We start from the raw sequence: 14,480 nt of genomic DNA, 5'->3' as shown, positions 1-14,480 counted from the left end.
GCTCTTGAAATTCATCAGTCTCTCCTTCTTTTTTTTTTTTTTTTTTTTTTTTTTTTTTTTTTTTTTTTTTTTCTCCTCCCCCCAGCCTTGCCTTCACTGCAACCCTTCATCCCCCCCGCCCCCAAGCCCCTCCCTACCCGCCCCCCCATGCCCCCCCAAGCCCCCCCAAGCCCCTCCCTCCTTCCTCACCAAAGTATGCTTGTGGCTTCAACATGCCGGCAAGCCCTGACGCAGTCGGTCACGGGGACTTCAGCAGCAGCTGGCCCCCTTTACGACTATAAATATCCTACAGTACATTCCTGAGGCACGGCCGTGATACAAGGCTTATCCCGCTGCTGCATTGCATGTAGGGACAGAGAGCAGGCCCGGTTTTCCGAACTCGCTAAATACCAGACATGGTTGCACATTCCTGTTTATTAACACAGCAATGCAACAAGAGAGAAGGATGGTGTGTGTGTTTGTAGGGAGGGAGGAAGGAATGTGTGGATTGAGGAGTGGAGGTGGGCAGAGGGGAATGAGATGAGGGGAAAATAAATTCAACACAGCTGAAATCGTTTGCAGAGAGAGAGAGAGAGAGAGAGAGAGAGAGAGAGAGAGAGAGAGAGAGAGAGAGAGAACGAACATGGAGGAATGCTCGTGTTGCCACAAACACAGTTGAAGTGCTAAACATGTGGTGACCAAACAGTTTCATTTAGGATAATTACAACAGGTTTCTAAAAGCAGCTGTTTTGTCTGAGGGTCCCCCCCTTTTGTGTTCAACCTGAATAGAAAGTGCTTAGGTGATGAACATTCACAGTTCCTGTGCTGTGAAGTCGCGTGTACCGTCCCGGCTTTCACTTCCTCTTTAGATTTACTTGTTTTTACACCATATGGTTTGCCTGCTGAATGTTTCATTGCACAATAAAAGAGAAGTGAAACATGATTCCTGGTTTAAAATATTATTGTCAGAAGGTTAATCACCCTGATTTTAATAGGGACAGGAAAATACTAGTTTCTCAAATGCATCTCTGTCTTAACCTTGTCTAAGTTTTTTTTTTTTTTTTTTTTTTTTTTTTTTACTTAAGCCTTCAAGCATTATTTAGATAAAGAGGTAGAGAGGGAAGGTTTCTTGAGCTTTTTGAAATAAATTCCGTATCAAATTCCTTATTTGTAATGTCAATGTAAATCTGTGTTAAATGTTAATAAGTTCCTCACAGTTTGGTTTTACATTATTATTGGAAAAAAAATAGAATAAACAAAATTACAGCACGATATTTGTTTCAGCCGGTCTCGTTTATAAGCCGATTATTTGTCAGTTAATTCACATGAAGTAATTATTTCTTAAAATAGGCTTGTTCGTTTTTTGCAGTCCTAAATAAAATAGATTCATCCACAGAAAAGAGCTACACTAGAAAAAGAAATTAAGTAATTATATATAATTACAAAATTATAAGTAAGTAATTATATGTAATATGATAAGTTAATAATTATTATAAGTAATCTTATCTTTAGCTTTTTTATTTGTTTAGAACATTGGAATGTTCCATCCAGTTTGAATGGAAAAAAATGAAGAAAATAAAGTATGACAAATAACTTAAAACCAAAAGGTTTAGGAAATGTGTTTTGGTAGATTTACATTAGATGACACATAGAATGCAGAGTATTCAAGTATGAATTTTTTTTGTTGTTGAAATATTCAGTCAGTGAAATTCATCCTGGCTGTCCTAATGGACGTATATTAAACTTAGAGATTGCACAGTGGATGAAAATGGTGAAATTCTGTTTTAAAAGCAGTATGTAGTCCTGCTTTAAAAAATAAATACTGTTTGCTGTAGAAGTAAAAAAAAAAAAAAATTCACAGTCATTTCATAATTGGCACTTGAATCAAAACCCATTTGAATCGTGAGATTCTCCCTCATTTATATTGCAGTAAACATTTATTTCATTTGTTTCGTAGAATTTGTTTACTTCTGAGTTCAAGATCCAGCTATGTGAATGCTATATTGTAAAATTGTTAATTGTTCACATAGGACACTATTTACCAGATTTATGTGTGTAATAGATAAGCTAAAAGAGGTTTTTGTGCCATTTATATCTCGTCTCGGAGAAAATGGACCAGAGGAGATGGGTTCAGTGAACAGCGCACTATATGAAGATAAATGTTTCTTTATACAGTGTTAATGGTTTCTTTCCTGTTCTTTTTTCCAGCTATATTGAATCCCAAAAACCCAAAAGAAGCACCAAAGTCCTTCAGCTTTGACTACTCGTACTGGTCACACACCACGGTAATGTCTTTCATTTCTCTTTTCGTGAATTCCTCCTTTCTCTTTCCTCTCCATCTCTTATAGTCTGCACGACAGTCATTTTTTACAAAGTGTGCAGAACAAATGCTCACTCAAACGCCTGTCGTGCAGACTATAAGAGCAATTAATCTCCATCCTTCACAATAAAATTCGTGCTAATGTGAGCTTTCTTTCTTCTCGTTATAGACGGACGACCCCTGCTTTGCATCCCAGAGTCAGGTGTACAATGACATCGGGAAGGAGATGCTGCAGCACGCCTTCGAAGGCTACAACGTTTGCATCTTTGCTTATGGCCAGACTGGTGCTGGCAAGTCCTACACGATGATGGGAAAGCAGGAAGAAGGACAGGAAGGCATCATCCCTCAGGTTTGTATGGATTATCCTCTTTCCAAGAATAATGAAGGGAGGGAAAAGGACAGCAGAGGTGAACGAGTCAGGTTTATCTGAGCAGCAAGCGTAGCCTGAAGACATTAAGGAATTAAGCTCTCTGTCTCGAGCATCTAGCAGTGATTTGAGTTATTTGTGTGCTTTATCGATCAGTCTCTCTACACTGCCTAATGCACCATTTTCATCCCTCCCCCTCTCCCCTTGCAGCTCTGCGAAGAACTCTTTGAGAAAATCAATGACAACATCCACGAGGATATCTCTTATTCAGTGGAGGTGAGTGGCATATGTCTCCTGCACACATTCCCAAAATCACCTGGAGGGAAGCGTAAGTGAAATATGAGTTCCCACCTGACACTCAGCACACAAAAAGCCCATTTTAGGAAAATCACTATTCTATTTTGAGAAATAAATCTACAGCAGTCCAATGGAGTGATTTAAGGTTCCCTGCTTGCTCCTAGTGTTTCCAGGATACACTCCGGGTCCACCACAACCCTGACTAGAATAAATCGGTTACTGAAGATGAATGACAGAATGAATAAGCAAATAAAGCAAAGAAAGGGCAAAATGAAGCATCAAGAATATTTGCTCACTCCAAAAATAAATTCTATTTCATTTAGGCTGAATTTCAGCACATCATCTCATGTAGGCAATAATTCCCATAGTTCTGTTTACCGAACCAGTTTCATGAAAGTTTCAACAAACATGGTGAACCAAAATTTTGTTCAGATAGAAATTATGATTTTTGGCAATGTCTGTTATTTTTCAGATTAAAGAAATAGGGTCTATATCATACACTGCAGTAATAAAAATGTCAAACCTCAACATAAATATATTTATTTCTCTGTTTTCGTGTGGTCATGACTAGTGTATTATCTGAAAATACTATTATTTAAAATGATTTTTCTCAAAATCATTTTCTTTTCTGTATTGCGAATTAAAAAATCCCAGTTACTAGACAACGTGCGTTCATGAAATGTCTTCATTCCTGTCCCTAATTAGACAGATATTTTAGATTTTATTGCATCCATATTGGACAAGATTGAAGTTCCCTGACCTGCAACTTCACCCTTTCTTGCAGTACACTGGCATTTCATTCCACCGGCGGAATAGAAATCGACTTATCTGACATTTTCAATCAGTATAAACAAATGAATTATTTATTGCCACAAGTCTGTTATAAGATTAGTCAGGACACTGTTGGGTTTCTGTGTGTAGAGTATCGTGACTCAGTGTTTAGCTGCTGGTGAGCAGGGTGATGGGAAAGGGGAGGGGTGTGAGCCCCCTGCTGGGCAAACAATTCACACCTCTCCACAATAACGGGTACAGAGATAATACACACAGCACAACTAAAGCTTTATTGATTGTAAAACACTGTATACAACTGCCACAATAAAATGATAAAATTTAAACGTAGTAGGCTATTCTTAAAACCCTGAGTGTCTACTTTCATATGAACCACTATTGTGGAGTGTGACATCACAAATTAATTCAGTGCTGAACACAAGCACCTCCAAAACAGGCGGAAATTCCATTTTTTGGCCTCTGGTTAAATTAAAGATCTTGTAAATCATAACATCTTTGTCTATATGTAGGTGGCATACATGGAAATTTACTGTGAGCGAGTGAGGGACCTGCTGAACCCCAAGAACAAAGGGAACCTACGTGTAAGGGAGCATCCTCTGCTCGGACCGTACGTCGAAGACCTGTCCAAATTGGCTGTTACCTCTTATACAGACATCGCTGACCTCATGGATGCTGGTAACAAGGCCAGGTGAGAACAGCAGCACTGCTTTGAAACATAATTCCCAGTTCGATTTCCTTGAGACAAAGAAATCAATGTGAAAACGTCAGCGTGGTTGATGGAAGGTGTCTGGAAGTATTTCTCAGTGATTCTGACGTCTCGTTAGTGTGGGCAGTACACAGGAAAGCATTCTGTTTACTATAAATAGCAATTCTCGAGCGGAAGGCTGTGACTTTCAGTGGGACATGCTGATTGCGTGTGTTCTCTTGAGGAAGAGCCATGCGTCTCTAATCCTCCACTAGTGCTCTGAGGGTTTATTTGTGAAATGTGTCACACAAAACCCTTTTCCAAGTGTATCCTAGACTACTACATTGTCACTACAGTTGTATCACTGTCTTATTCTTGCATGCTCTAGTACTTTCCAGGATTATCCTAAGTAAGGGTCACACACTCCAGTGCAAACAAACCGAACTACAAATACTGTACTAGATGTGGCTCTTAGTGATTGGCTGAGTTCTTCATGATGAATGTGGGTCAATGTTATTTCCCAGCAGGTGTATGAGAGGGGAGGGTGATAGGATGATATAATATAGATTACATCATGAAACACTTTTTTTTAAAATCACAGGTATCCTCAATACTTCTACAACATTGACTGAATTGACTGTTAATCACTAACTGTAAATAAAATACTGTTTTCATTTATTAGCACATTATAGACCAGGGCTGTTCAAGTAAACTTTGTAACAGTCCAGTTACATAAAATTACTAAATGGCAACAACAGTTACATTTTAATGGCCCCAAATGGCTATAAATAAGACAATTCAAGATTGTGTTCTGAAGTGGCACTTAATGGTACTGCTTTGCATTAGTGCCATGGAGTCCAAAGATGAGATATGTGTTTTTAATAAATATATACTTCTCTGTCTATTTGGTTTTCATAATCAGTTCATTATTCAGACAAGAGTGGGTAGATGAAATGAACAATCTATGAAAGTCTGTGAAAAGTCTGTGAAAACTCAAAAAAACTCAAAAATTACATAAATGAATGTGATTTATATAATCCATAACAGAGGATCTGCATTGGTTCATGTTTTGAAAACTGGAGAACTATGGCCAGTGTTTTTTTTTTTTTTTTTTTTTTAAGTTTGTAAAAAAATTTTTAATAGTTTCACATCTTTCTTTGGTAATCGGTTAAAATAGATGAAACGCAAACGCAGTTGCAAAAAAATGATTTAGCAAGTGAAATTGTCTTGAATATAGTCAATTATAGTATAATATAATATATATTATAGAGTTTTTTTTTTTAATTAAAGTCAAGTTTGAAATAGTCTTGTTCATTTGCCAGATATTTTTTCTATTGTTTAGCATTCATTCCTATAAAGAAGCAAATTTATCTGCCAAAGGAATGTGTAAAGCTATCTAAAAACAGCTGAATAATCTTATATCTGATTTATAATAATCTCAAAATAAGAAATATTTGATAAATCTGCCCATATTTGAGATATTTTCACTAGCTAAGATATCAGCGTTAGTGTGTGAGATTAGATGAGGTTTTAGTGTCATTGTCCCTCAACTCCTCTCTTCTCTGCAGGACTGTGGCTGCCACTAACATGAACGAGACCAGCAGCCGCTCGCATGCCGTCTTCACCATCGTCTTCACACAAAGGAAGCATGACAGCGAGACGGACCTGTCCACAGAAAAGGTCAGAACCATCACCTCAACCTACGAAAGCACAGTTGCTCGGTTCGTCTCTGCAGGGAGAGAGAGGCAGCCATACTGCAGGGTTCAGAGGGAGGGAGATGTCCTCCTGGTCCTGTGTAGAGCTTATTGTGTGATGGCTTGAAGCACAAAAGCATCTCTGTTGCGTCGATGCATACTGTAGCCATTGTGCTCTGTCACTGCATTAGTTTTTACTACACAAGCTGCACTTAAACCCTCTATTTAGCTATACTCAACCCAGTGTTCCCTTGCCAGCCAAATATGAGGGCGATAGAGCAGAAAAGTGTAGTTTGGCTTAAATCTATGCTAGACTTAGATGATCTGATTTCCATTTGAATCTTGATGAAAACAAAAACAGCTGTGAATAAAAAGCAGGAAGGTACAGGCTCTTTGTGATGTATAAAAAGCATGTAAAACCCTGATATCTTGTTTCAGGTCAGCAAAATCAGCCTGGTGGACTTGGCAGGCAGTGAGCGTGCTGACTCGACTGGGGCCAAAGGCACGCGTCTGAAGGTACACACTCATTTTAGCGTCCTTTGCATGTGGCACCGAATTTTACAAGAACAGATGCTGCTTTAAAGCAACATTCTGAAATAACATTGACTCATCTGTTGCAGCATGTCCTTATCACTTACAGCAGTGAAGCAGTAGCTTGTAGAGCAATCATTTTGATTACAGCTGCTTTTGAAGGGGGATATTCCTGGACAAGTTTTTTTTTTTTTTTTTTTTTTTGGCACAGTAACTAATGCAGAAAGAAGCCTGTTGTGTGTTAAAGTGACAAAACATTCTCAAGTTCTGCCGAAATGTTGAGGCTGAAAAACAAAATCTAATTTTATGCTGCTGTTTTACTTAAAAGAATTCAGTGTCCTTGTCAAGGAGCATTTCATTTATCAAATAACGTCAATCAGTTGTTCATTTTTTGCTTCACAGGAAGGTGCAAACATCAACAAATCTCTGACTACCCTTGGAAAGGTCATCTCTGCTCTGGCTGAGGTGGTGAGTATTATCAAGCATTATTATGGAGTCTATTAGTCTGGCATGGACTTCCTGTCTGTCTGTCTGTCTGTCTGTCTCTCACTCTCCTGCCTGTCTGACTGCAGTGCTATAACACCATGTGCTGTCTCTCTCTCTCTCTCTCTCTCTCTCTCTCTCCTGCAAATGCTTCCCTACCCAGGATAACTGTACCAGCAAGGTAAACTGTGCTCCTGTGTTCAACCAGAATCCTCTAACTCCTATTTCAGACAAGACAAACTATCAATCCCGACACTGTCTAACCTTTTTCATCCTCAGTAGTGAACCGCTTCCCATTAACACTCCACCATTAATGACTAGTTTGTTTCAAAAATAACACATGGTCTAACACATGATCTTCCCAGAGTGGATTTTAATTGCTGTTCTTGTGAAACAGAGCAAGAAGAAAAAGAAGACAGACTTCATTCCTTACCGAGACTCTGTTCTCACATGGCTCCTGAGAGAGAATTTGGGTATGTGTGATCAGCCACCCGACTTCAGATGAACAATAATTAAAAAAAAAAAACGAAATAACTATGGAAACAAATAAAAAAAAAAAAAATAGAAACACACACACACACACACACACACACACATATATATATATATAAACAGCAATAACTTTAAGTTATTAGTAGTAGTAGTAGTAGTAGTAAACAAACAAATACTAGTAGTAATAAACAAACAAATACTACTATTACTACTTCTAGTACTGCTAGAAGTAGTAATAGTAGTATTTGTTTGTTTATTTATATTTTAAAAAAGTAATTTACACAGTACCATTCACATGATAGATAGATAGATAGATAGATAGATAGATAGATAGATAGATAAAAAGCAAGACAAAGATCATTTAAAGTACTGTGGTCTGTATCAACTAGGTCCTTCTTTCTCAAGGTCTCTCCTGATGAAATGTTTCCAGATTTTTCTGCTAAGATTAATGTTCGAAGGAAATTGATTTTTACTGGTATTAACTTCCAATTTCGTTTTGTTCCAGGCGGGAACTCGAGGACGGCTATGGTGGCTGCTCTGAGCCCTGCTGACATTAACTATGATGAAACCCTGAGCACCTTGAGGTACACTGTACTCCATTACGCTACACTTCATCATGGCACTTGTCTACTCTCTCTGTTTGTGGGATGTGGTGAAAGGAAATTAAAGTACCACAGAAATTAAAAACATTGTTTACTCCTTTTGGATGGCTTAGTCTGATTAAGTAGATTTCAAAAAGTAGGCTTAATAAATATGTTAATTATTCGAGAATAACAACATGTAACTGGAAAGGTTTAGGAGCAGGATGTGCTCTGAACTAGCAAGGTAGCTACCTTAGCTAATATTAGTGATGAACTAAAATGTGAATTGTTTATTTTAACAAATTTGACTATACTGTATTATAAATCACTCAGATTATGACAAAGCAAATTAAAACTTCAGTAGAAAAACACTAGCTAACTGCTATGAAACTAGCCTGAATTTATCACGCTATTTTCATAGCACTTAGCTAGCGGACTAGCTACTGGTGTGGTGGGGGGAAGGGCTTGGGGTGTGCCTAATTTGCATATTCATGTATATTCATGAGAATAAAGGGGTAGAGATATTGCTAGACCATTTTACCAACTTTATCATCCATTAATTGTTTGAAATTACACATTCAATATTAAATAGCTGCTAAGTTCCATTTTTGTTTCTTGTTAATCGTGAGAGCTAATAATAATGAAGCTTTAATCTTTGCTTTTTATCCTCGGTTTATTTCCTGTCCTCTGCCTCTTTTTTCATTCTCCATCTTCCTCTTTGTGCTTCGTGCTTCACTTCACCTCGTTCACTCTCACACGCCCACAGATACGCCGACCGAGCCAAGCAGATCAAGTGCAATGCCGTGATCAACGAGGACCCCAACGCCAAGCTGGTGCGTGAGCTGAAGGATGAAGTCACCCGCCTGAAGGAGCTTCTCCGCGCCCAGGGTCTCGGGGACATCCTGGACAGTAAGTCACGGCACAGCGCCTCCAGCAGGACGCCATCACGCTTACCCATCAGCCAGCACAATACTTATATAAATCTGGCCAGGCTTTCTTCTATCTTCCTCTCTGCTTTGATCTAATGCTTTTCTTTCTCTACATTAGGGACTTTAGGCATCGACAGCTGCGGGGACGGCTACGGTGAGCTGAAAGAAACGGTGCTAGTTTGCGCATGTGTGAATTTGACTTGCTGCTTTCTGCCGCCGTAGCCTGTTGCTCTGCTATGGCAAAAACACCAGTTTGACATAGTTTGCATAGGTTTAGACGACTTTAGTTTGCATTTTTTTGTTGTATTATTTTTTTTTAGACTAGATAAACACGCTACCCTTCCAGTGTAATGAGAGCAGATTTTTTAAGCACACTGGCTGATGTGTTCAATTTTTGCCTTTTCCAAAGCTATTTCATCTGCTTTTAAGTAACATTACAACTGTAGAAACTCCTCTTATGAGATCTTTGTCTTCTAATCATCACTATAAATCTGTTTTTGTGTTAGACTTGTTAGTTAGACACCGCACCCAAGGCATTTACCCAGGCGTTGCCGTAGCCATCCCTACCGTTGATGCTTAAAGTCAAAGTGATCTTCATACTACTCATTTTTCTAGACCTGGACTCCTTCACTTAAAAGTTTACCCCAAAGACAGATATGCACTCGTTTGTGAATTTATGTAATATAGATATTGGAGTGTATGATCGCTGATAGGTTAACTATTAAGATAATCAGAATTTTGTAGGTCTTAAAACCTAAAGGCATATAAGACTCGTAAAAATGTCCAATGAGCCATTCTTACTCCTGACAATTTAATCCATACGTTTTTTTTTAATACACAGATATTTAGTATCTCATTGCTGAAATCTATAACATTATATACCTTGGTTTTATTAGAATAATATAATTTCCTGCACGCACTTTGTAGCATAACATAAGATCGTTCCATCACACTTCCATCTTTAATGTACATTTCTACTAGTCTCGAACTGCTTCCTCCATCACTCCTCTGCTCGTCCTCTCAACTCTGACCTCTCACCCTTCTCCTGTTCTTCCTGCTTTCCTTCAGTCGAGCCAATGGGGAATGATTACCCTGGAAGTGAAAGCAAATGTGTGTATATGTATGACCTTGCATCATCCTTTCCTCCATTTCTCTCTCTTTTCCTTCTTGCTGCTGAGAGCTTAAGCATCGCTTCCGGCTCTCTCTGGAGTCAGACCTCTGCATGTCTGCCAAAGTTTTAGACACAAGGAGTCCCAGACATATTAGGCGTAGTTGGTTTAGGAGCCAGGGGAAGATGTATGGCGATGATTTAGCACGCTGTCTGCATGCTGTGCACTTGCTGTTTTTCTTGTATGACAGATGGATTGGGATTGTGCAGTTTCAATTAAATACTAAACACTAATGCTCTGTGCCCCACCTCTGTGCACTGAAATACTCCATGTGTAAGTCATTCTGGTAATCTGTAACTCTATTCCATATTCTTAACAGGCCATCTATGAGCTGTACTTTTATCATTTTAAATAATTTTCCACTCAAGTCATTTATAATCAGTCAGACAGGTCAGTTTGCATTTTCAGTTAAAACAATGAACAAATTTGGGTGACCTAGATTAACTTTGTATCTCTACTACAAAACGAATGAAACGAGCATTATACACTCATTAGCCACATGCATCTGCTCATTCATGCAATCGTCCATGTGGCAGCAGTCCAGTGCGTAAAATCATGCAGATACAGGTCATGAGTGTCAGTTAATGTTCACATCAAACATCAGAGTGGCAGAAAGCTGTGATCTCAGTGACTTGGCATGGTTGTTGTTGCCAGTCGTGCTGGTTTGAGTATTTCAGAAACTGCTGATCTCCTGGGATTTTCACCCACAACACTCTGTAGAGTTTACACGGGATGTTGTGAAAAACAAAAAACATCCATTGAGCGGCTGATGAGAGAGGTCACAGTAGAATGGCCAGACTAATTCGACTGGTGCTGACAGGAAGGCTACGGTAACTCAAATAACCACTCTTTACAACTGTTGTGAGCAGAAAAGTATCTCAGAATGCACAGCACATAGCACCTTAAGCCCTGAATCAGCCTGCACCAACAGCCATGCCATGGTCAAGGTCACTGAGATCACATTTTTCCCCATTCTAATGTGTGAATACAGAAGCTCTTGACCTGTATCTGCATGACTTTATGCATTGTACTGTTGCCATGTGATTGGCTGATTGAATAATTGCATGAACCAATAGGTGGCCAGGTATTAAAATAGGTGGTGAGTGTACACCAGACACATCCAAACATATCCAGACATATCCTGGCTAATTTTTGGAAATTTGATTCTGGCCAAATTATTCCTTTAAATGATTGTTTTACAGTGTCCCATTGAGCTATGACCTTCTTTTTTCACAGAAAATTGCATTTCTCTCTCCTCTTCTTGCAAGTAAAGGTTTTTTGTTGTCATGTAACTATCCATTACAGGTGACAGTATTCACTCTATGCACAACAGGAAAAAAGGTGCATTCTTTTTTTTATGTGTTCAGAAATAGAGGTGGATTTTAGTGAGTTGCTGTGCAGTGTCAGGTTGCTCTAGTTTTTAACCATTATAGCATTTAGACATTTATCACTTCCCCTTGTCCCGCTGGTTCCGTCTCCTCTCTTTGCCTGTCCTTGTCCTGGTCTCGTATCCTGTTAGACACAAACACCGTGTTCCTCCTTTTAAAAAAATCTACAAGAGCAAAAAAGCAAACAACTTTGTGCTCTTCTTTCCATCTGTCTGGGAGTTCTCGACTTTCACTAAGAGGCGTGTGCATTCAGTTGCTCTAGCTTTAAAAATGTTTTTAAACCCCAATAGCGTGCACTAGCTGTTTAAATTGCATGAATCCTGCGCATGGAGCGGAAATGTGACTCGTTGCCACTCAGCAGCTGCAGCACCCTGGAAGTTTCAGGACAGATCCATTTATCACACAGGCGCTGAATAGAGTGAAAAGGCGGCTGAAATCTCTCTCCAGCCCCCCAGGGAGAGGTTTCAGCAGTCCATTCTCCATCACCTCAGATGCTCTCATGACCATTTTGTGGCGCTCTGTGGCTCTGCTTTCTAGCACTGAGAGCATGATGACATTCTGAGTGACTGTGTGTGTGTGTGTGTGTGTGTGTGTGTGTGTGTGTGTGTGTGTGAAAGAGAGAGAGAAAGTGTATGAGTTTGTGTGGGTGTGGATGTGTGTGAGTGTTGAAAAGCCCACTATGCCACATTTTGGAACTTGCAGCATGTATTTTCATATAACCCCCTTCCCCTTCCTTTTCTCTCTCAGTCTTTGGCCTCTGTGCTGCTCTTCTCACTTCATTTCTCTCTCCTCATCACAAATAAAAGTGGTTTTCACACGGGTCCAAATCATCAGTTTGAAATTATTCAATTGTGCCCTGCTGTGTTTACCTCCTTACTCTGGTTTGATTGCAGTGAGAGCTCGATTAATCTCCGATTCAACCCCAGAAAGCCGTTTATTCTTATTTAATTATTTATTTATTAGTTAGCACAATATTCTTTGTGCTCAGTTGATTTCCATGTTAGTTTTTTTTTAATATAATTATGCATTAAGGTTCCTTTAGCTAACTTTATTTATGGCGTTAAATAACATCAACAAACTATAGTTTGGTATAATACCAAAGTATTATTTATTTGTATTAAAGGTTTTTTCTAATAATGGACCAAATAAGGCAGATAATATACAACTGCATTAACCAATGTTTATTCCATTCATAAGTAAATATATGCTAGGAATATGATGTAATGATGTAAGAAATGAAAAGCTGTGGTTGTTCCACAGTATTACATGCAACTAACGGATAAAATATGATTACTTTTTTTTTATTAATTACAATCATTAGCAAATTGCTGTGGTATAAGAGGAATAAAACACTTCAGGACATGTTGTTTTAGGAAAAAAATCAATGACCGGGTGATGTGATGCAGCAAGATGCAAAGTGAAATTGATTATTTTCCTATAACAGCATGTCCTGTAGTGTTTTATTAATCTTTTTACCACAGCAGTTTGCCACAATTACTATTTTTATTAATTAAAGAATGACACATACAGTACTTTTTATCGATTTGTAGTTGCATTTTTTGTTGCAGAACATCTACGAAACAAGTTATGACTTACGTTATAGCAGCTATAAACAATCTTTTGCTCTCCAGTCTCGTTTTCTCTCTTTCTCGTGAAGTTAATAAGATAAAAAAGCACAGCTTTTCATGTTGCAAAAAAACTGGAAAGAGCGACGTTATCTGTCCTGGATGCAATAAATTAGTTGTTGCAGGTGTGCTTAAGGAACATTTAAACCAACATTGAGTTACTTATGGTTTATTAATGCTATGGTTTATTAGGTCTAACACTCTAAATAATGTTAGTTGAGGGAACGTTAATATAAAGCAATACCATTTTTATATTCTTTAATACAATTCTCTAATATTTTACATTTCTACAGTATTAATTTCACTCATTCATATTGAACAAACAGACCAATAGGTGATAAAACACCCAAATTTCCAGATTTTCACTGGACAATGATAGCCTATAGGTCTAACAATAATTAATTTTTTTATTTAATAAGTTATTATATACCTGCACTTTAGCCGCCCCAGGCGTAATGGCAAAAAGTCACAATCAGTCCCACCAGTTTGAAGTACATTACACATAAACAGACAGATGTGAAAACCACTGCTTTCTCTACCTCATCTTTGGATCAGTGTGTTTGTTTTTATCCTGTACTGTGTACTGTGTGTCTTACTGTAGTCTTTCCTCCTCTTTGTCCCTTCTCTTTCACTCTCTTCTCACTTGTCTCCGCCATTTTCGCTTCTCTCTTTCCCCTCTCGTCCTCCATTTCCTCTCGTGTCTCCTCTGTGGCTCAGATTTGAAAGATATTCACAACAGTCAGCATAGATACTTGCTTGCTTCAGAGAACCAACGGCCTGGCCATCTCTCCACAGCGCCTATGGGTTCCCTCACAGCCTCGCCGTCGTCCGGCTCTCTGTGCAGCCCCACAGGCCTGCAGTCCGTCTGCAGCATCCAGGAGCGCATCATGTCCACTCCCGGAGGAGAGGAGGCCATCGAGAGGCTCAAGGTATGTCATCACCAGCACTGTCGGCTATTAATGCTGAGCGATATCGTGATATAATATTGATATCGGGATTAATTATTAGCTCACTGGATGGTCAAATGTCCACTGAGCTATTATTCCATGTTTATTTAGTTGCTGTTTATTACTGTAAAATTCCACAACAATAAACGTAAATGTAAACAGATAAAATGTACACTATGCTATGTAAAATAAACAGTTGTTATT

The 14,480-nt window shown here is 38.7% G+C and overlaps 1 protein-coding gene across 10 annotated transcripts in view; it reads left to right on the top strand.

The window, feature by feature from the left end:
- The window catches only part of kif1b (kinesin family member 1B), an 87,018-nt gene that overhangs the window by 26,178 nt on the left and 46,360 nt on the right, over window positions 1-14,480 (top strand). For 3 of the 10 annotated variants that reach the window (XM_034311827.2, XM_034311825.2, XM_034311828.2), the window contains exons 3-13: window positions 2,188-2,264; window positions 2,469-2,648; window positions 2,877-2,942; window positions 4,262-4,440; window positions 6,006-6,117; window positions 6,570-6,647; window positions 7,065-7,130; window positions 7,543-7,618; window positions 8,143-8,221; window positions 8,985-9,127; window positions 14,125-14,258. In XM_034311827.2, coding sequence (XP_034167718.1) covers window positions 2,188-2,264; window positions 2,469-2,648; window positions 2,877-2,942; window positions 4,262-4,440; window positions 6,006-6,117; window positions 6,570-6,647; window positions 7,065-7,130; window positions 7,543-7,618; window positions 8,143-8,221; window positions 8,985-9,127; window positions 14,125-14,258 — 1,190 coding nt within the window. Of the gene's footprint in view, window positions 1-2,187; window positions 2,265-2,468; window positions 2,649-2,876; window positions 2,943-4,261; window positions 4,441-6,005; window positions 6,118-6,569; window positions 6,648-7,064; window positions 7,131-7,308; window positions 7,327-7,542; window positions 7,619-8,142; window positions 8,222-8,984; window positions 9,128-9,265; window positions 9,302-10,215; window positions 10,258-14,046; window positions 14,259-14,480 lie in introns of all 10 variants that reach the window. The other 7 variants (XM_053240999.1, XM_053241001.1, XM_053241000.1 and 4 more) reach the window with 6 other exon arrangements.

This window comes from Pangasianodon hypophthalmus, chromosome 16, assembly GCF_027358585.1.
Source record: "Pangasianodon hypophthalmus isolate fPanHyp1 chromosome 16, fPanHyp1.pri, whole genome shotgun sequence".
Lineage (NCBI taxonomy): Eukaryota > Metazoa > Chordata > Actinopteri > Siluriformes > Pangasiidae > Pangasianodon > Pangasianodon hypophthalmus.
Note: the sequence above shows the minus strand (reverse complement) of the source record. Positions and strands in the feature narration are given on the sequence as shown.